This window comes from Callithrix jacchus, chromosome 1 (assembly GCF_049354715.1).
Source record: "Callithrix jacchus isolate 240 chromosome 1, calJac240_pri, whole genome shotgun sequence".
NCBI classification, from domain to species: Eukaryota; Metazoa; Chordata; class Mammalia; order Primates; family Cebidae; genus Callithrix; species Callithrix jacchus.
In genome coordinates this window covers 79,269,683-79,291,259 of record NC_133502.1, presented here as the reverse complement: position 1 = coordinate 79,291,259, position 21,577 = coordinate 79,269,683, and the positions used below count along the sequence as shown (strand labels likewise).

General features: G+C 37.3%; 1 protein-coding gene and 1 pseudogene across 7 annotated transcripts in view; both read right to left on the bottom strand.

The window, feature by feature from the left end:
- The window catches only part of ERCC6L2 (ERCC excision repair 6 like 2), a 144,368-nt gene that overhangs the window by 91,641 nt on the left and 31,150 nt on the right, over nucleotides 1-21,577 (bottom strand). For 5 of the 7 annotated variants that reach the window (XM_008993723.5, XM_008993716.5, XM_017972221.4 and 2 more), the window contains 4 exons: nucleotides 18,957-19,150; nucleotides 7,962-8,123; nucleotides 7,355-7,562; nucleotides 14-154 (listed from right to left, as the gene is read on the bottom strand). In XM_008993723.5, coding sequence (XP_008991971.4) covers nucleotides 14-154; nucleotides 7,355-7,562; nucleotides 7,962-8,123; nucleotides 18,957-19,150 — 705 coding nt within the window. Of the gene's footprint in view, nucleotides 1-13; nucleotides 155-7,354; nucleotides 7,563-7,961; nucleotides 8,124-18,956; nucleotides 19,151-19,516; nucleotides 19,650-21,577 lie in introns of those variants that run through there. The other 2 variants (XM_078348428.1, XM_078348426.1) reach the window with 2 other exon arrangements.
- Nucleotides 4,753-6,818, bottom strand: LOC103792166 (Parkinson disease protein 7 homolog pseudogene; annotated as a pseudogene).

Sequence of the window (21,577 nt, the reverse complement as noted above, 5' to 3'; positions counted from 1 at the left end):
CTGACATGCTTACCTTATAACAACAATTTCTCCTTTTTCGGCCACTGCTACAGGTACAAGGCTCAGAAGATTGAAGTATCAGAGTCACATCCTCTGTTTCTAGCACTGTCTGATAGACAGCTTTCTGGAAATCTGTTAAAGAACAATACACCATCTGCCAAGATAAAATACAAGGTAGTTATTAGTATTTTGTATATAGAAATAATAAAAATCACAATCTACATCTGATTTCATAGATTATAATAGTGAATGTTACTATAAACTATTTTTCCCTCTATTTACATGATTTCTCCCAATTCTCTTATATTCTTTACCCCACCCTAGATAATATAAAGTATAATTTCATTTTCAAATAAACCTCAGAGAATTTTAATTAAAAGAAATAATAATATGAAGAAACAAATGATGATTTCCTTACATAACTGACCCTTGAACATGGAAGGTGCTAAGATGCCAACTCCCCACACCGTCAAAAGTCCATGTATAACTTCTGATTCCCCAAAAACATAACTACTTATAGCCTACTGTTGACCAGAAGCCTTAACAATGGTGTAAACAGTTGATGAACACATATTTTGTATAACTATTATATTCTATATTCTTATAATAAAACTAGAAAAAATAAAATGTTATTATTATTATTTTTTTGAGACGGAGTTTCACTCGTTACCCAGGCTGGAGTGCAATGGCGCGATCTTGGCTCACCACAACCTACGCCTCCTGGGTTCAGGCAATTCTCCTGCCTCAGCCTCCCGAGTAGCTAGAATTACAGGCACGCGCCACCATGCCCAGCTAATTTTTTGTATTTTTAGTAGAGACGGGGTTTCACCATGTTGACCAGGATGGTCTCAATCTCTTGACCTCGTGATCAACCTGCCTCGGCTTCCCAAAGTGCCGGGATTAAGAAAGCAAAAATATCTTTACTGTTCACAAAGTGGAAGTAGGTCATCATAAAGGGCTTCATATTGACTAGGCTGAGGAGGACAAGAAAGAGGAGTGGTTGGTCTTGTCTCATGGGTAGCAAAAATGAAGAGGCAAAGGAAGTGAAAGGAAGTCAGTGGAGGCAAGAGAAGCAGACACACTTGGTCTAACTTTACAGAAACATGTTGTGATTTCTGTCTGACTTTTTTGCTTTTCATTTCTCTAAAAAATGTTCCTATATGGTGCCAGTCCTTCTTCCACCAGTTGCTTTAGTTTCAGTGCCCATATCATAGAAGGGTCCATGTCATAAAAGAAGTCAAAAGCAATCTCGAATAATCAGATCTCCTTGCCAGATTATTTAATGTCAATGTGTCTTCTACTGCTTTTTCTGTCTTGTTCCTCATCGTCTGGCCCTGTTTTGAAAGCACTTATTTCCCTTTTTTTTTTTTTTTTTAAAGTGGTTAATGCATATTTTATGTGTTTAAAATGGAGACCTCTATTGTGTTTATTTGTTCTGGCTCTGAGTTCAAGTCCTGGATATCGTTATCAATTTGTTGTCTCGTTGAATCTAAATCTCATTATGTGTCTTATGTATCTGGGTGTTAAGATCTCTTATTGTTACATTAATCCTTTTACCCTTGCATCCTTGTAGCTTTGAAATCTATTTTATTAAGTGTGAGAATTGCAACTCCTGCTTTTTATTTATTTATTTTTGCTCTCCATTTGGTTGGTGAGTTTTTTTCCATCCCCTTGTTTTGAGTCTTTGTATATCTTTAGATATATCGTTAGATTTTGTGGATAATGTATATTTTGTGTGTTTAAAATGGAGAGCTCTATTGAGTTTATTTGTTCTGGATCTTAGTTCCAGTCCCGGATATCGTTATCAATTTTCTGTCTCGTTGAATCTAAATCTCATTATGGGTCTTATGTATCTGGGTGTTAAGATCTATTATTATTACATTAATCTTTTTACCCTTGTATCCTTGTAGCTTTGAAATCTATTTTGTCAAATGTGAAAATTGCAACTCCTGCTTTTTATTTATTTTTGCTCTCCATTTGGTTGGTACGTTTTTTTTTTCCAACCCTTTATTTTGAGTCTATGTATATCTTTGGATATACCGTTAGATTTTGTCTGTATCTTTTGATTGGGAGATTTGGTCGATTTAAATTTAGGGTTGCTGCCATTTGATATTAACTGGCTATTTTGTCCTTTCGTTGATAAAAATTCTTCTTTATGTTAATGCTCTTTACTTTTTGGTGTATTTTTAGAAAGGGTCATACTGGTTGTTTCTTTCTGTGTATAATGCTTCTTTTAGAAGTTCTTGTAAAGCAGGCCTGGTGGTAATAAAATCTCTGAGTACTTGCTTGTTCCTAAAAGATTTTATTTTTCCTTCAAATGTAAAGCTTAAATTGGCAGGATATGAAATTCTGGGCTGAAAGTTCTGTTGATTAAGTATATTGAATATTGGCCCCCACTCTCTTCTAGCTTGTAGGATTTCCGTTGAGAGATCTGCTGTAAGCCTAATAGGCTTACCTTTATGGGTAACTTGATCTTTCTCTTTGGCTGCCCTTAATATTTTCTCCTTCGTTTCGATCTTGGTGAAGCTAACGATTATGTGCCTTGGGGTTGTTCTTCTTGAGGAATATCTTTGTGGTGTTCTCTGTATTGCCTGGGGTTGAATAGTGTCCTGCTTTGCTAAATTAGGAAAATTTTCCTGGATAATGTCTGGAGAGTATTTTCCAGCTTGAATTCATTCTCTCCATCACATTCAGGTACACCAATCAAGCGTATATTAGGTCTTTTCACATAGTCCCATATTGCTTGGATACTTTGCTCATTCCTTTTTATCCTTTTTTCTCTATTCTTGTCTTGTTGTTTTGTTTCATTAAGTTGGTCTTCGACCTCTGATACCCTTTCTTCTGCTTGATCCATTCGGCTGTTTAAGCTTGTACATATTTCACTAAGTTCTCGTGTTGTATTTTTCAACTTCATAAGTTCATTTGTATTCCTCTCTATATTGTCTATTCTTTTCAACATTTCATCTAACCTTTTTTCCAAGTTCTTAGTTTCTTTACATTGGGTTAGAACAAGTTCCTTTAACTCCCAGAAGTTTCTTATCATCCACCTTTTAAAGCCTACTTCAGATAATGGAACACAGTCCTTTTCCATCAGGGCTTGTTCCGTTACTGATGAGTCCTTTTCCATCAGGGCTTGTTCGGTTGCTGATGAGTCCTTTTCCATCAGGGCTTGTTCCGTTGCTGATGGGTTCTGATTTTGAGTATACTCGGCCTTCTTAGGCTGTTTTTTTCCCTTCATTGTAGATGAACTGCCTTTCTAATTAGGTTTCTGAGTCGACCTCCGACTTATTGATTCCCAGAGCTGGGATCCGAGCAACCCACTGTGGCAGCCTAAATAGCAGCGATAAGACTGATGGTGCTCTTCTGCCCGGAAATCTCTGGTCTGGCTTCCCTCTTGAGTCCACAACAAGCGGCTCTGACTTCCCGGAGCTCCAAACTCCGGTCAGTAGGGGAAGCAGTCCCGTTGGCTCTGCATGAAGAGCTGCTACGCCGAGACGCCGGCAAAACCGCTGCGGCAGCCACAAGAGTTGCGCTGGCGACCCGTGGGGCTCCTCCACTGGGAATCGGCTAATCGGTGAGTGACAAAAATTCGTCTAAAGATGTGGCGTTGTCTCGTTCTCTGAGCTTTCACTGGGAGCTACACTCCTGAGCTGTTAGTGGTCGGCCATCTTGAAAGCACTTATTTCCATCAAGTCGTCTTCAATTAATTCCTGTGGTGTGGTGTCCTGAATTTCTTTAAATTCACTCTTGAATTTCTCTAAGATCCATATCTTGAAATCCTTCACCCTTCACCTTTTTTGCCATATCCACAATCTCTCATGATTTCACAGACTGGCTCTGTCGTAAATCCTTTGAAGTCATGCACATGTGGATATAGTCTTCTCCAGCAGGATTTTACTATTCCAGGATTGATGGCTTTCATGGCTTTTTCTAGAATGATGATGGTATCTTCATATGGTGTAATCCTTCCAGATATTCGTGGTATTCTATCAGTGTTCTCCTCCACCGCACTTACAATCCTTTCCATAGAGGACCATGTTTAATGAGCCTTAAAGGTCCCTGAGACCCTCTGATCTAGAAGCTGAATTAGACATGTTTAGGGGCACGTGGACCACTTTGACACCTTTGGTGTTGAACTCACAGGGTTCTGGATGGTCACAAGGACTGTCCAGTATCAGAAGAACTTTAAAAGGTAGTCCTTTACTGGCAAGACACTTCCTGACTTCAGGGACAAAGCACTGACATTTTTTATATTTGTAAAATGTAAATATTTGTAAATATTTATATGCTTTTATCACAACAGAATATTATTGCCAATAAATAGGCAAAGGTGCATACAAGCAAATACAGTAATGTCTAGATAAAACAATGCTTTTTTTTCCTAAATGTCCTGTTTATTCTGTAAACAAGGCTCAGAAATATAGACACAGGCCAGACGCAATGGCTCATGCCTGTAATCCCAGCACTTTGGGAGGCTGAGGTGGGCAGATCACCTGACGTCAGGAATTTGAGACGGGCCTGGCCAATATAGTAAAACCCCACCTCTACTAAAAATACAAAAATTAGCTGGATGTGGTGGCATGCGCCTATAGTCCCAGCTACTCGGGAGGCTGAGGCAGAACAGCTTGAACCAGGAAGGCAGAGGTTGCAGTGAGCCAAGATCAGGCCACTACACTCTAGCCTGGGTGAGAGCAAGACTCCGTCTCAAAAAAAAAAAATTGTAGACACAATTTGTAGGTTGAGAAATCTCTGTGTAGATGTTACTTCACAAAAGCAGGAATGGCGATGGCTTTTTAGCGTACTAACCTACCATTTTTCTGTTAATGCAAACACAGTGAGAATGGATGCCAAATGGCCTATTTCTCTAACTGATCATCACATTTTTCTGCTCTGGTCTTCAAGAACAAGTGAAGCCTTCACTTCAGCTACTGCCTCCTTGCCTCTTAGGCCTCAACAATCCCAAGAGCAAATGCGAAGCCAGTCCTAGACTTGTAAAAATCAGGCTGTCCTTTTCCACACAATTCTCAGAGTAACTGTAATGACTTCCATTCATCATTTTGTCTTTAGCAAGTAGGTATATTGTAACTTTACTTCCAAAACCTATCTCAGGAGCCAACAGACCAGCAGAACCTGCATAGATAGTAGCTATGAGACCCTTCTCGTTTTCTTGTTCCTTCAGTGTCTCTCCCAAGGCAGCAGACCCAAATAAAATCTGTGCACCCAGATTACCACCCGTCACAAACACCTTGTCATTTGGTCCCTCTCTTTTGCATCTTCAAGACTGATCAGGACAAATAACAACATCACAGCTACACTGTACTGGGTATTTTCCAGCCAGATCTGCAATGGTGACTTAAATCTCAGCTTGTCTCAAGACGTCTACAGGGATGACTATCTCCGTTTCCTCTGCTCCGTTAGCCAGGATGCGAAAGCTCTTTTGGAAGCTATTTTTATCTTTTATTTTTTGAAGACCCAAACCAGACTGAAGAAGGATGCATAGCAGCACACATGCAGCCTGCCCCCTTCCAATGCTAGATTTTTAAAAAATGTTTTTATAAAATACTTAGTACAGCTTGACTCCACCATTAAATATAAAAGTACATATAAGAAAAAAAAAGAATATAGGCCTAGTGTGGCAGCTCAAGCCTGTAATCCCAGCATTCTGAGAGGCCAAGGCGGTCAGATCACGAGGTCAAGAGATTGAGACCATCCTGGCCAACATGGTGAAACCCCGACTCTACTAAAAGTACAAAAAAATTAGCTGGGCGTGGTGGCTCACGCCTGCAGTCCCAGCTACCCAGGAGGCTGAGGCAGGAGAACTGCTTGAATTTGGGAGGCGGAGGTTGCAGTGAGCTGAGATCGCACCACTGCACTTCAGTCTGGCGCCTGGCAACAGAGCAAGACTCTGTCTCCAAAAAAAGAAAGAAGAAAAGAGAATATAGAAGATAGTCGTCAATGAAGTACGAAGGTATCTTGAATTATTCATTATTATTAAACATAGAATCAATTATTCAATATTTCTTATGTGCCATGCATTTCAGAGCAACAAAGTAAGGCAGGCACTATTAACATCACTCCCATTTAACAGAGAAGAAACCCAGGTTCGAGAGCCTCACAAATTGCTCCAAGTCACAAAACTCTATGCAGAGGAGCTAGGATTTACACTCACAGTATTTGATTTCAGAGCACAAGTTCTAAACCTCTATACACAATTCTCTCCTTTTGTGTGTTCCTACTAGACAGATACCCAAATCACATACATGAGAGTCCATGAAGTATCTCAATTTAATAATATATTTTCCTTTCAAATCTATCTTTTTAAAGTAACAATCAAGAGGATATACTAAAATTAGAGGGCATTTCATAGGACTACCCTTATTTGGGACGTTAATTAGGTTTAGCTCCATAGTAATTTGTAGAACCTTTATTCCATTGCCCAAGCTAGAAGAAACACAAGATTAAAAACTATAAAAGAAGACCACTATATTTAAAATATATATATTCTTAAAGTCCACTCCTCATATTTTCTTAAACAATTTAACAACACAGTTTTCCTACAAATTCTAAAAGTTAGGTTAGCTATCTAACTGCAAATAGCATTCTACAAGAAACAGACCTATCTATTTTTTACAAAGCTATTAATCACACTGGTCCTACAGCTAGAATTAAGGTACCAAAGAATACCCTGTGTGGTGGACAATAGACAGTATGGAAAGGACAAAGTGTGAACAGAAAGCACATTGCAGAGAAAAGTTCTTCCTTCTTTATTGGGAAAAATTCTACCAAAAGTTTTGATGAGGCCAGGCATGGTAGTTCATGGCTGTAATCCCACTACTTTGAGAGGGTGAGGTAGGTGGATCACCTGAGGTCAGGAGTTCAAGACCAGACTGGACAACGTAGTGAAACCCTGTCTCTACTAAAAATACAAAAAAAAATTAGCCAGGCATTGTGGTGGCTCCCGTCTGTAATCCCAGCTACTCGAGAGACTGAGGCAGGAGAATTGCTTGAACTTGGGAGGCAGAAATTGCAGTGAGCTGAGATCACACCACTGCACTCCAGCCTGGGCAACAGAGCCAGACTCTGTCTCAAAAAAAATTTTTTTTTGATCAGAAATGAGTTTAATATATCCTAATAATAAACCTGTTAGCTAACAGGTCAGTAAAGTCAGTAAGGAAAACGACTGAGCTTAACCAATGGTTTCTGAAACTCTGCATGTAACAATTTTTTTCCATAAAGAGTAAAAGGCAAAAACTATGTTCATAAAATACCACAGGAGACAGACTTTTTCTTAAAAAGAAAAAAATAAAATAAAATATGACCAGAAATTAATAATATACACAAATGCAGTTCTTACCCGGTCTTCCTTCTTAGGCAACTGATCCTTGATAAGAGTCTTGGTGCGCCTGAGAAACCAACCAGACATCTTTTTGGCAAGTCTTTGCATGGCCTTTCGGCCAGTGGCTAGTTCTCTCTTGGTTGCTGTGTGTCTCTGACCATGTTCTACTGGGTCAGAAAACTGCTTCTTGAAGTAGGAGTTGCTCCCTAAAAGACCTGGCACAGCCCTTTATGAAGACAATAAGAAAAATGTGAGGGCTTTATTACCCAAAAAGAAAAACACTGACTTCTTGCTTCTAAGAGATATACTACATTACTTGATTATTAATGGCAACAAAAACAAAAGCCAAGAAAACAGAATGTTCTTTCTTTATGACAGTTTCAGGTTATAACTATAATATGAGTATGAGCTTGGCAGTCAGCATGTATATTTACTTCAGTGACCAAGAGTAATAAATAAAAAGATAGGTTTCATAGGCCTCTCTACTCTATATACATTTGGGGTCAAACACACCTAAAAATAGACAAACGATTGTTTTGTTTGTTTGGACACTAATAATTAGCAAACAAGATAGGATTCAGCTGAAGCACTATAAAATAATTTTTTTAAAAGTGTTTTCCCTCACCAGTCCATAACACACCACAGTTCCTTCATGTTGTTCTGAAGAATGGTTCCAGTGAGGCCAATGCGGACATTACATTTCAAAGCTTTCATAACTTCTGTTACTCTGGCTTTTGGATTCTTGATTCTATGAGCTTCATCCACAATGACAGCTGACCATTCCACACTATAAAGTAAGAAAAAAGAAGGTTAAGGTTGAGAAAACTTCCTTTCTCAGTCCATAGAACTTTTAGAGAGTAGCTTTCTCTATCAAAGTTTTTTTCCTTTTTACTCTTTGATGATTCCATTGGATTCTTGCCTAGTCAGTTAAATGGTCACAGTCTTGTACAGTCCATAAAAATAAAACACATAGAGAAGATAAAAGGGTAGAGACATTCTTTAAAGATGGTAAAAAGAAAAATTTCATTTAAACATCACTGAAATGACAATAAAGGATTTTTTAAAATTACCTTATTGGAATTAAACCAGAAAAACAAATACAAAGGAAATAAAACTTGCAACATTAAATCAGAACAAAAACTATCAATATAAACTCATGATTTTTAAAAGCTGTATTACATGGCCCTGTCCACTAAGAAACTTTAGAATTGACTGTTATCCCAGTAGCAATGAGCACCCATAGTGGTCTCTTCACCAAAAGGAACTAGAGCCTCATGGAAAAACGGAGAAATAGTTGATTTCAGGCACGTGTTGGGGGAAACACTGAACAGCGGGAAAGCACAGATGTATCCAAATACAAATGCGAATATGTCCAAAGAACAGAGACGCCAGGCTAATTGGAATATTTGAGCATCATTAAGAATATAACTACAATTGAATATAAAATATTGAATAAACAAAAATCCAGGAGTTCTATGAAAAATGAACTTAGACCCCTTACTTCACATCACACATGAAAATTAACTAAAAACAGATCATAGACCTAAATATAAACTAAAACTTTTAAAACACAGGAAAAAAACAATTGTTGACTCTGGATTAAGCACATATTTCTTAGATATGACACAAAATTTATACTCAATTAAAAATAATGTGATAAGTTGGACTTCATCAAAGTTCAAAACTTTTGCTCTTCCAATGATACCATTAAAAAAAATAAAAAGACATGCTACGGACTGGACAGAAATATTTGCAAATCATAATCTGATAAATAACTGTATACAGAATATATAAAGAATTATTACAACTGAGCTGGGCACAGTAGCTCACACCTGTCATCCAGAACTTTGGGAAGCCAAGGTGGGCAGATCACGAGGTCAGGAGATCAAGACCACCCTGGCCAACATGGTGAAACACTGTCTCTATCAAAAATACAAAATTAGCTGGGCATGGTGGCGCATGCCTGTAATCCTAGCTACTCGGGAGGCTGAGGCAGGTGGATCACTTGAACCAGGGAGTCAGAGGTTGCAGTGAGCCAAGATCATGCCACTGCACTCCAGGCTGGTGACAGAGACAGACTCCGTTTCAAAAAACAAAACAAAAAAAACAACAACAGGCCGGGCACGGTGGCTCAAGCCTGTTATCTCAGCACTTTGGGAGGCCAAGGCGGGCGGATCATGAGGTCAAGAGATTGAGATCATCCTGGCCAACATGGTGAAACCCCGTCTCTACTAGAAATACAAAAAAATTAGCTGGGTGTGGTGGTGCATGCCTATAGTCACAGCTACTTGGGAGGCTGAGGCAGGAGAATTGCTTGAACCCAGGAAGCGGAGGTTGCAGTGAGCCGAGGTCGCACCACTGCACTCCAGCCTGGCACCTGGTGATGTAGTGAGACTCTGTCTCAAAACAATAACAACAACAACAAAGAATTATTACAAGTCAACAAAATTTTTAAAACCCAATTAAAACATAAGCAAAAGATTCTAATAAGACATTTCACGAAATGTCTACTTGAAGATATACAGATGGCAAATAAGTACATAAAAATATTCTCAACATCTTATTAGAGAACTGCAAATTAAAACTAGAATGGCTATGATAAAAACGATTAACAATATCAAGTGTTAATAAGGATGTGGAGAAACTAGAATCCTCAGACACTGCTTTTGGGAAAACAAAGCAACTGTTCTAAAACAGCTGGCAGTTTCTTAAAAAGTTAAATATACTGAGTGTAAGACCTCACAATTCCATTCCTACATATCTATCCAAGAAAAATGAAAACATAGGTGCAAAGACTTGTATGTGAATGTTCACAGCATCATAGTTGTATAGTAATAAACTGGCAACAATTCAAATGTTCCATCAACTGGTGAAAGGGCAAAACACAGGACAGCCATATAACAGTACCATTCAGCAATAAAAAGGAACAAACTACTGAAATGTACCACAATATGGATGAACTTCAAAAGTATTATGTTAAGTGAAAGAAGCCAGACACCAAAGGCTTTATACTGAATGGCTCCATTTATATAAAATGTTCAGTTAAGGCAAATCTATAGAGAGAGAAAGCATATCAGTGGTTGCTAGGGGCTGGAGATGGGAGCAGGGACTGACTACAGACAAATAACTTTCTGAGGTGATGGAAATGTTCTACACCTAGATTGTAGTAATAACTGCACAACTTGTAAAATTTACCAAAAATCATTCTAACTTACAAGAGTACATTTTTATGTCAACTATAATTAAATAATGTCCGAATCCATAGTGATAGTCACACACACACACACACACAAAAAAAAAAAGGGAAAGAAAGAAAGGAGGATAAGAGGGTGAGAAACTTTGCCACCACGGTGGATGACCATTATGCTAACTTCCTACTCCAAAAATTGGTCATTAAAGCAAAAGAATCAAGCATTCACCATGCTTTTTAAAAGTCAAAATTGTAGTTAATTCCTAATTAATGGAGAAAGCTTTCCTTTACAGGAGAATACCATTAATATGTAAAAAAGAAATAATAAAACCAGAAAAATATTATTTTGCCAAACCTAATAAAGTAACTGATTCAGACAAGAATAATTTGTGTATGCTAATTCTACTAAGTAAAAGGACTGAGGGATATCAGAATATTTAAATAGTGGCAAAGTATCACTCCACAGATTATTTGCTCATTATAAAGGGAGAAACATACCTTTACAATGGAGAGAACTGATGATGGTAACCTCCTTAACCTGTGGGACAAACTTGGCATCACTGACAGTTGAAGAACCTGACATTAATACTTCCTGAAGTGATGCAATATGAAGTCCACAACATCATTTATGAAGCATTCTTGCCAAAAATGTTTAATCTGAATTTATTTAAGCCTTTGGTCCAAAACCACCTTATTAAAATATAGATGACAGATGAACATATTTTGAGAAAGTAATCAGACAAATCTAATATATGAGATATCCTAAAAGACATCTAACTGGCCTGGTCCCCTCAAAAAGTCACATAACTAAAAAATAAAAGTTGGAAAAATGATGTATACAGGAAGAAACTAAACAGACTTAGCCAAATTCATCACCTGAACCTTTACTGAATCCTGCTTTATACATATTAGATATTAAAAATGTTTTGAGAATAACTGAGAAAATTTTAATTGTTATTAATTTTCTTGTGTGTGACAATGATATTGTAGTATGACAACAAATATCACTAGTTTTAGGAAATCCATGCTAAAAACCTTAGAGATGTATTTTATGCAACTTCCTGAAATGATTCATTACCTTCCCTATACACGAAGACACAGACACAGACACACGTTTACATACATTAATTTATATTTTGCCAACATTTGAAAAAATACACACACACACACACACACCCTACTGAATCTAGAAGGTAAGAATATGGATGGATGTTCATGTACCATTATTTTAAGTTTTCTATAGGTTTCATCATTTTCTTAATATAAAGCTGAAAAAACCTAGAAGCCTCAAGAACAAAGAGAGGAAAAAAGAGCAAAAATTCTAGAAGCTGAAAAGAACATGGACAAGATGACTTACAAAAGTAGAGACTGCAGTATCCTATGTCAAGAGTAAAAAAAGACAAGAAGCAATCTAATTCATATGATTTAGTTCATGAAAAGTTAAGAATGGGTGGCCCCCGATGTCTCTGCAAATTAGAGTCATGTAAACGTTCAATAGTCTAAGAATCCTCCCACTGCACAAAGTAGATGGGCCAGGTCATCTGACATCGGGCAAGAGAAGGGCAAAACACAGCAAAATCCTAATTTTCCTTAAGAAGAAATCCACAGATGATGCTGAAAACTAAAGAAATTTAAAAGTCACAGAATAAACATGCTCTATAGCAGTAAGGAGGTAAAGAATACAAAGATCAGCAAGCATTGAGGTAAAGTCAATTGGGGGGCAGTGAACTGCAGTTTTTCACTAAAAGCCTTTTAGAATATTTGGCTCTTTAAATCACATACATACGTAACTCTGACAAAAACTGAAATAAAGTAAAAAACATAACAGCAATAAGAAAAAAGCTATAGCTCCTTATCTTACATAGCATGTTTATCCCCTCTGTGGACTATCCATGTTAAGTGCCCAGAGCACTATCCTCACAAAAACAACTTAATATTTGCTCAGGAAAAATATTAATTATTTTAAGTATTTGCCAAACACAAAATAAAGGCATTTGAACTAATAAATACAACTAAATAAATATAACAAAAATCATAACATTTTGATTCTTCTAATCTTCTAAATATATGATTTATAGTTACATAATTCTACTTCAGAATTCTTGTTTAATATTTATAGGAATCACAAAAAAAACGGCAACCTAACAAACATTTATTTGGCAACTCTTATATGCTAAAAGTTTAATAAGCCACTGAGATACAGAAATTAAAAATAAAAATCTCCTACATCAAAGAGTTGAAGGAGATAGGTAAGAAATAATTAAAACATGCCTGATGCTACAATACATGAATTTATTACATTTATTTAACAGCAAAACATCTTTCAGGGTGTTACAGTACATTGGTTAAAAACCTAAGGTCTGGCCAGGCATGGTGGCTCCCACCTGTAATCCCAGCACTTTGGGAGGCTAAGGTGGGAAAATCACTTGAGTCCAGAAGTTTGAGATCAACCTGGGCAACACAGGGAGACTCTGTCTCTACAAAAAATAAAAACATTTTCCAGGCATGGTGGTGCATGTCTGTAGTCCCATTGCCTGGAAGACTGAGGTGAGAGACTGAGGCTGCACTGAGTGGTGATAGCACCACTGCACTCCAGCCCAGGCAACAGAGCAAGACTCTGTCTCAAAACAAAACAAAACAAAACAAAACAAAACAAAACCTGAGGTCTGGCAGTAGATGATCAATTGTTCAAACCTCACATCCTCTTAGTTGTGGAGGCCTAGAAAAATTATGTAACCTCTCCATGCCTCAGATCAATCTGTCTTCTCTCAGGATCCATGAAATGGTAACAGGCTAATTTATTAGCTTATAAGTTTGCTTTATAAAATTAAATCCCAGACCTTACAAAAATGGTAGCTCCAAATCCAACTTTACCAATAATTGTAATCAAAGTGAATGGTCTACATATCCCAAATAAAAGGCGAAAATTATCTGAATGGATGAAAAGGCAAGACTGAACTATAAGAGACTCACTCCAAATATTAAGAACAAATGTACTGAAATAAAAACATGAAAAGCTATTCACATTCAGTAAGCATAAGACTCAGCATAAGACAGCAGTATTATTCATATAGCCAAAAACTGGAAATGATTTAAATATCCATCAAAATGGATCAAATATGGGATAGCCATATAACAGTACCATTCAGCAATAAAAAGGAGTAAACTACTGAAATGTACCACAATATGGCTATGCTAAGATCACAGAAAACACCAAGATAAGAGATATTATTAGAAATAAATAGGTACTTTTTAAAAAAGATACAAGGATCAATTCATCAGGAAAAATAACAACCATAAATGCATGTACACCTCATAAAAGAACTTCAAAATACTAAATTAAATGCTGACAGAGGTGAAAGAAGAAATAAATATATCTACAATTATAACTGAAAATTTCAACTCTCCTCTCTCAGATACTATAAGTCAACCTAAAAGAAAATCAACAAAGACAGAAAACATGTGAACAAGACCTTAACCAATCTAATCTTACTGACATTTATAGAACACTACACCCAATAACTGCAGAAAAAACATTTTTTCCAAGTGCATGGATCACAAAAATGCAAATTACAAGATACTACTACACACCTACTTTTTTTTTTTTTTTGGAAAGAAAAAAAAAAGGAGTGAAGGAGAGGAAGAAAAAGAGGGAGAGAGAATGGGAATGTAGCTTTATTCTAAAGATGGGTATTAATAATGGCCAATCAATATTTTGTGTATTTAAGGTGGAGAATGTATATTTTGTGTATTTAAAGTGGAGAGCTCTATAAGTATTTATTGAGTTTACTTGTTCCAGATCTGAGTTCAAGTCCTGGATATCCTTATTAATTTTCTGTCTCGTTGAGTCTAAATCTCTTTATGGGTCTTATGTATCTGGGTGTTAGGATCGTTAGCTCTTATTGTTGCATTGATCTGTTTACCACTATATCTTTGTTGCTTTGAAATCTATTGTATCAGATGCAAGAATTGCAACTCCTGCTTCTTATTTATTTATTTATTTATTTTTGCTCTCCATTTGGTTGGTAAATCTTTCTCCATCCCTTTGTTTTGAGTCTTTGTGTATCTTTGGACGCGAAATGCGTCTGGATGTAGCATACCGTTAGGTTTTGGCTATATCTTTTGATTGGGGGATTTAGTCAACTTAAATTTAGGGTTACTGCCATTTGATGTTAACTGGCTATTTTATCCATTCATTGATGTAAATTCTTCTTTATGTTGATGCTCTTTACTGTTTGGTATATTTTTAGAAAGACTAATACTGGTTGTTCCTTTCGATGTATAATGCTTCTTTCAGAAGCTCTTGTAAAACAGGCCTGGTGGTAATAAAATCTCTGAGTACTTGCTTGTTCATAAAAGATTTTATTTTTCCTTCAATTGTGAAGCTTAGTTTGGCAGGATATGAAATTCTGGGTTGAAAACTTTCAAGTTCTCTTCTTTAAGGATGTTGAATATCTTTAAGGATGTTGAATATCGGCCCCCACTCTTCTGGCTTGTAGGGTTTCTGCTGAGAGATCTGCTGTAAGTCTAATAGGCTTCCCTTTGTGGATAACCTGACCTTTCTCTCTGGCTGCCCTTAGTATTTTCTCCTTCGTTTCAACCCTGGTGAATCTAATGATTATGTGCCTTGGGGTTGCTCTTCTTGAGGAATATCTTTGTGGTGTTTCTCTGTATTACCTGGGGTTGAATATTGTCCTGCTTTGCTAGATTGGGAAACTCTTCCTGAATAACATCCTGAAGAGTATTTTCCAGCTTGGATTCATTCTCTCCGTCGCATTCAGGTACACCTATCAAACGTAAATTAGGTCTTTTCACATAGTCCCATATTTCTTGGAGACTTTGCTCATTCCTTTTTATCCTTTTTTCTCTATTCTTGTCTTCTCGTTTTATTTCATTAAGTAGGTCTTCGACCTGATATCCTTTCTTCTGCTTGATCAATTCAGCTATTCAAACTCGTGCATATTTCGCTAAGTTCTCGTGTTGTGTTCTTCAACTCTGTTAGTTCATTTATATTCCTCTCTATATTGTCTATTCTTGTTAGCATTTTGTCAAACCTTTTTTCAAAGTTCTTAGTTTCTTTACGTTGGGTTAGAACAAGTTCTTTTAACTCCCAGAAGTTTCTTATTAAGACATCCACCTTCTGAAGCCTACTTCTGTTAATGGCACACTGTCCTTTTCCATCAGGGCTTGTTCCATTGCTGATGAGAAACTGTAATACCCTGTAGAGAGAGAGGGGTTCTGATTTTGGGTATTCTCAGCCTTTTTAGGCTGGTTTCTTTCCTCTGTTATAAATGTCTCCATCTGTCGTCTTTACGATTACAGCCTTTCTGTTGGGTTTCTGAGTGGATGTCCAGTTTACTGATTCCCAGCACTGGAATCTGAGCAACCCACTGCGCCAGCCAAAACAGTGGCGTTAAGACTGATGGTGCTCTTCTGCCCAGGAATCTCCTCCCGTTTACTCTGCACAAAGAGCTGACACACCGAGGCGCTGGCAAAAGCGCTGCACCGGCCACAAGAGTCGCACTGGCAACCCAAGGGGCTCCTCCACTGGGAATCTTCTGGTCTGTGAGCGACGAAAATTCGTCTGAAAGTGTGGAGTCCTCTCGTTCTCTGCACTTTCACTGGGAGCTACAATCCTCAGCTGTTAGCGATCAGCCACCTTGGATCTTGGATCTACTATACACCTACTAAAACAGCTAAGCAAAAAGACTGACAATACCAAATATTGCTGAGAATATGAAGCACTGAACTCTCACACAATGCTAGCTAGAGTAAAACCACTGTGGAAAATGGTTTGGCAATTTCTTCTAAAGCTAAACCTATAGTTAACCATACGATCCAGAAATTCTACTCCAAGAGAAATGAAAACATACGTCCAAAAGAGGCTTACACACAAATATCCCTTGAAGTTGTGTCTATAATAATCAAAAACTGAAAAAACCCCCAAATCTATCCTCAGATGGATGGGTAACAAAATGTGCATACTGACAAAATGAAATACAATGCAACATTAAGAAAGAACAATCACTGATATACTCCACAATGTGAATAAATCTCAAAAAACATGCTAAACAAAATATGCCACACACAGAACATGCTCCATAACAGCTTAAACTCGTCTCTAGTGACAGCAATCAAAATCAGTAGTTGCCCAAGGTGAAGGCTGGGGAAAGGCTACTGTAAAGAAGTAAAAGCTCTGAGATGATAAAAATAGTTTGTACCTTGTTTGGGATAGTGGTTACACTCATCTGTCAAAACTAGGATTCAGTATTACTACTGCTCATGGCCAAATCCAGCGCATGGCCATTTTTGTATGGTAAGCAAGCTAAGAGTAGTTTTTACATTTTAAAGTGTCATAAAAAAGAAGAATATGCAGCCAAGGCTGTATGTGGCCCAAAAGCCTAAGATATTCATTATCTGGCCCTTTACAGAAAAAGTACACCAATCCCTGAGATTCATCAAACTGTATACTTAAAATGGTGTAATTATTGTATATGAATAAAATCTCACTAAAGTTGATTTTAATAAAACTTTCCAGCTGGGCTTGAGGAGCTGGTTTTCACAAAGACAGATTTAATTTATCCTCTGTCATTTTCCAGATGAGCCAATTTACCCAAAGCCACATAGCTAATGGGTAACTTTTTTTACTCTTTATTTTGTGCTTATAAAATATGAGACAACTATCAACTGGTGTTCTTCATTTTTATCCTATGCCACATCATTTTAATGCTGATGTGAAAGTATCACCTTAAAAAATAACCTGGTTTTCTAAGCTTCAGTTGACTTTGGGGGAATATCATTAATTCCTTCATTAGCAATAGTTCAAATTGAATATAACTATAACATCTGAACATTTTAAAGACTTATTAGATAACTGTTTCTAATGCCACATTTTAATCTTCACCTAAAAGGTATAAATTATATCCCTGTAGAGAGAAATTAGGATACAAGCAGATCAAAGTTAATGATTTTACCAAGGCCCAGCCTGCTGCTGGAACAACTATGAAGAGTTCAGACCTCACTACCATGGTGCCTTGACCAGACTACTATAAAAGCCTGGCATTGGTTTCCTAGGGCTACCAAAATAAAATAGCACAGATTGGATGGCTTAAAACAACCAAATTTTATTTCCTCACAATCCTGGAAGCTAGAATTTCAAGAGCAAGGTGTTGGCAAATTTGGTTTCTCCTGAGGCCTCTCCCCTCGGCTTGCAAGATGACTGCCTTCTTGCTGTGTCCTCACAAATCCTTTCCTTTGTAATGTATGGTGTGTCCTTGGTGTCCCTTTCTCTTCATATAAGGATACCAGTCATACTGGACCCAGGCCCCACGTAATCACCCTCGGTTTCAATCACCTCTTTAAAACTTAATCAAAGAGACCTGTCTCTAAACACAGTTAGGTTCTGAGGTACTGGGGCTGAGATCTAAACATACAAATTGTGGAAGGGGAGTTGAGGTGAAGTGACACAATTCAGCACACAACAAGCCTCTTAACTGGTCTTTCTCCATTCAGCTTGGCTCTCCTTTATCTGCAAACACAGCAGCTAGGGTACTTAACAAAGTACAAATCTGATCATTTTTTATCCTGTCGGTAATCTGGTGACAACACTGTAAGGGGCACTCTGCTGCTCTCAGGATAAAGATCAAAATCCTCAAAGTATCTTCCAATACTCTCTATAATCTATTCCCTGCTGTTGCCTCTTGGCCACTTCTCTCTTACACTCTACGCTACAGTGGTTCTGTGCATGTGTGTGTGTGTATTTTTTGCCATTCTACATTCAAAACAGACTCTCATAATTGAAATAATTCATGAAAATCACTGACCTAGTTCAGAGGCACCATCTGCATAAAAGGCTGTACATGAGATTTAGGACAAGTCTTATTCTTTAACAATCATTGTTTGAAGAGGTATCCTGTATTCAGTGTAAGAAATAGAGTAAGAAATTCTAGAATACCTAGTGCAGGTTTTTCCTTCTCAAAGAATAAGCTATTATGAACTACGTATTTCAATAATTCTAAAAGGAAATTAACTCAAGCAAAGGAATAATGAGAGCTTTTTTAAAAACCACAGTATAGGCTGGGCATGGTGGCTCACACCTGTAATCCTAGCACTTTGGGAGGCTAAGGTGGGCGGACTGCCTAAGCTCAGGAGTTTGACACCAGCCTGGGCAAAATGGTGAAACTCGATCTCTACTAAAAACTCAAAAAGTTAGCCAGGCGTCATGATGTGCGCCTGTAGTCCCAGCTACTCGGGAGGCTGAGGCATGAGAATTGCCTGAACCTGGGAGGTGGAGGCTGCAGTGAACAAAGATCTCGCCACTGCACTCCAGCCTAGAGAGAGCAAGACTATGTCTCAAAAAGTAACAATAAATAATAATATAAAGGGATGGAAGCAGAAAATTAATACAATCATTCCTATTATTCTCATTACCTGTTAAGTTCATCCAGGCATAAGCGCAATGTTTCATAAGTTGTTAGAGCAATTTCACATTTCCTCTGCTTTACACGAATTAGTTCATTATCTTTTCTGTTTCCATGTAAAACAGTGACTCTGAAATATCCCCAGGTGTCCAACTCATCCTTCCAGTTGTAGAGGACAGAAAGAGGAGCAACTATTAAGAATATCTAAAAGAAGAAGAAAAAATGTTTGATGTTTTTTAAAAACTGAAAAAGAATCCCAAAGTGAAATCCAGAATATCAATACCAATAGTCCTCTTCTTTAATTTTGACACTCTAATTAGTAACAATAAATACAACAGAGTGATTAGCTATATATGGACACAGGAAATTCTCAAAAAATACTTTGTTGTTTAATTAGCTTTTTATCCGGACAAAATAGACAACTAACCTGACTCAAAGAAACAGGTATTTTTTAATTTCCCCCTACCAAAAAGGCACTGAGAAATAAGAGAGAAGTAACTTTCCAAAAGACATAAAATAAAATAGGGATTCCAATAACAAATTCAAGGGCCAAGTAGGTAATGTACATACACAAGCAGGCCATGTGTTCTTCTTGAAATATATGGTCTCCTGGAGCTCTCTTTGCTTTTGCATTTTCCATTTCCTCTCCCCTCCCTCAGATACTCTAAGTTAAAGAACTGGAAAATTCACTGGAAAACTGAAGCAATCAGAAGAAAACTAAATGAACTTCTCTCAGTATTGTATCAATAACCTATCTATATTCATTTCCATATGAATACCCTCCCACCTGTTACCATGGATACACTGTTCATATTCTTCTCCAAAGACAACCCCTGAATTTATACAGTGGCTCCCATTTCTTCTTGCCAACCTAAAGTCAATGCTGCAGAAACTGCCCCCAATCTCCCTACCTGATTAACTTTTCCATTTTAATGAACCACATCATCTATGGGCAAACATGTTAGAATATTTCCCACGGTTAACAAAAATCCAAAAAACAAAAATTAAAAAAAAAAAACTCTTCTCCTTAACCCAAAATCTCTCTCTAGCTATTACCTCATTACTCTCCCTATAACAAAGATCCTCAAGAGTTATCAATACTTAACTCTCCTCCTGTTCTCTCTTGAACTCAGGTAAATGGGACTTCTGCACGAATAATGCCTTCTATGAAATCAGTCCATCTGAGGATTACCAACATATCTTTGGTTATTCCCCATATTCATGTACCTTTACTGTACTAACCCAGAATCCTGCTGTCATCAACCATTTTAACTTTGTAATGTTTTTATTTCTCCCTGTTACCACTATTCCTAACCTGTTATGTTTGATAGGGTTACCAGTACATTTCTAAAGTTTTATACTTGATCTACTGGCTAGAGATGAACCAATTAAACATGCCAAAAAAATTCAATTTAACAAAGAAATAATACAACACTGCTCTAAATTTTGCTCTGTTTTCTGTGAAACATTTCACCTAGGCCATTTGTCAGCTCTAAAAAGTCAAATTTGTGACTGCATTTTGGAAAGGGAAAGAAGATCAACAAGCAGAATGTGAGAGTTCCTTTTTTATAACCCATGATCAAGCATATGTAAGCACTTCCTTATCATACTTGACTCATCTCAAGTATTTCTGTCCTTTGGGCTAAAGTTTATCCTATAATTTCCATTTTTCTTCAACTTTCAAATATAAAATTAGGCCTCCGGTACTAAGTCCTTACAGTGTCTCCCTTTGATTTGTTACTACAAGATGAAAATGCTAGGTGCAATTCCATCTGAGCACTCTTATACTTTTCCACTTGAGACACCATTCATCAAAGGTGCCAGTGAATCCATAGTCCCGACATCTGCCCTACGATTCCAGAAGATGTTTAAAAATTAAGGTGGCAACATAATTTTTGATATTTCTTACAAACATTATTGGTCTTGAAAATTATGAAAGGTGAAATAATGGTTCAAAAATGCATTTTAGTAGTGAAAGATGTCAGAGAACTGGGTTATGTTATTATGTTGAGTCCAGGGGAAGTACATAAGAACTTAGCATTTCCTACCATCTAATAAACAACACTGCATTTAATAAGTCTTTTTTTCAGCAAATGATGCCAAAACAAAAAAATGGAAAGCAGTGACCAACTGCTAAGTCACTACACACAAAGCAGCTCTGGGAGCTACTCCTCTAATTCAGGTACTAACCAGGTCTGACCCTGTCTAGCTTCCAAGATCACACAAGATGTGTTGTATTCAGGGTGGTATTGCTATAGACATGGGGGGAGGGTGATAATTCTTATTCCAAAGCTAAAATGAATTTTATAACTGGATCTAAAATTAACACAAATAAAATTAAAATTCACTTGCTTAAATATTATTAAAAAGAACAAAAGCTAGGTTAAATAGTACAACTAGAGAATATTAAATTATTTGTATTTTTCAATGAATCTAGCTCAATGATTAAGGGGTATTCTATCAAATTTGATTCCTCATGCACTGTGGCATAGAAAAATGATGTGCTCTGGACGTCCAGTTTATTGATTCCCAGCGCTAAAATCTGAGCAACCCGCTGCGCTGGCCAAAACAGCGGCGTTAAGACTGATGGTGCTCTTCTGCCCAGGAATCTCCTCTCGTTTACTCTGCACC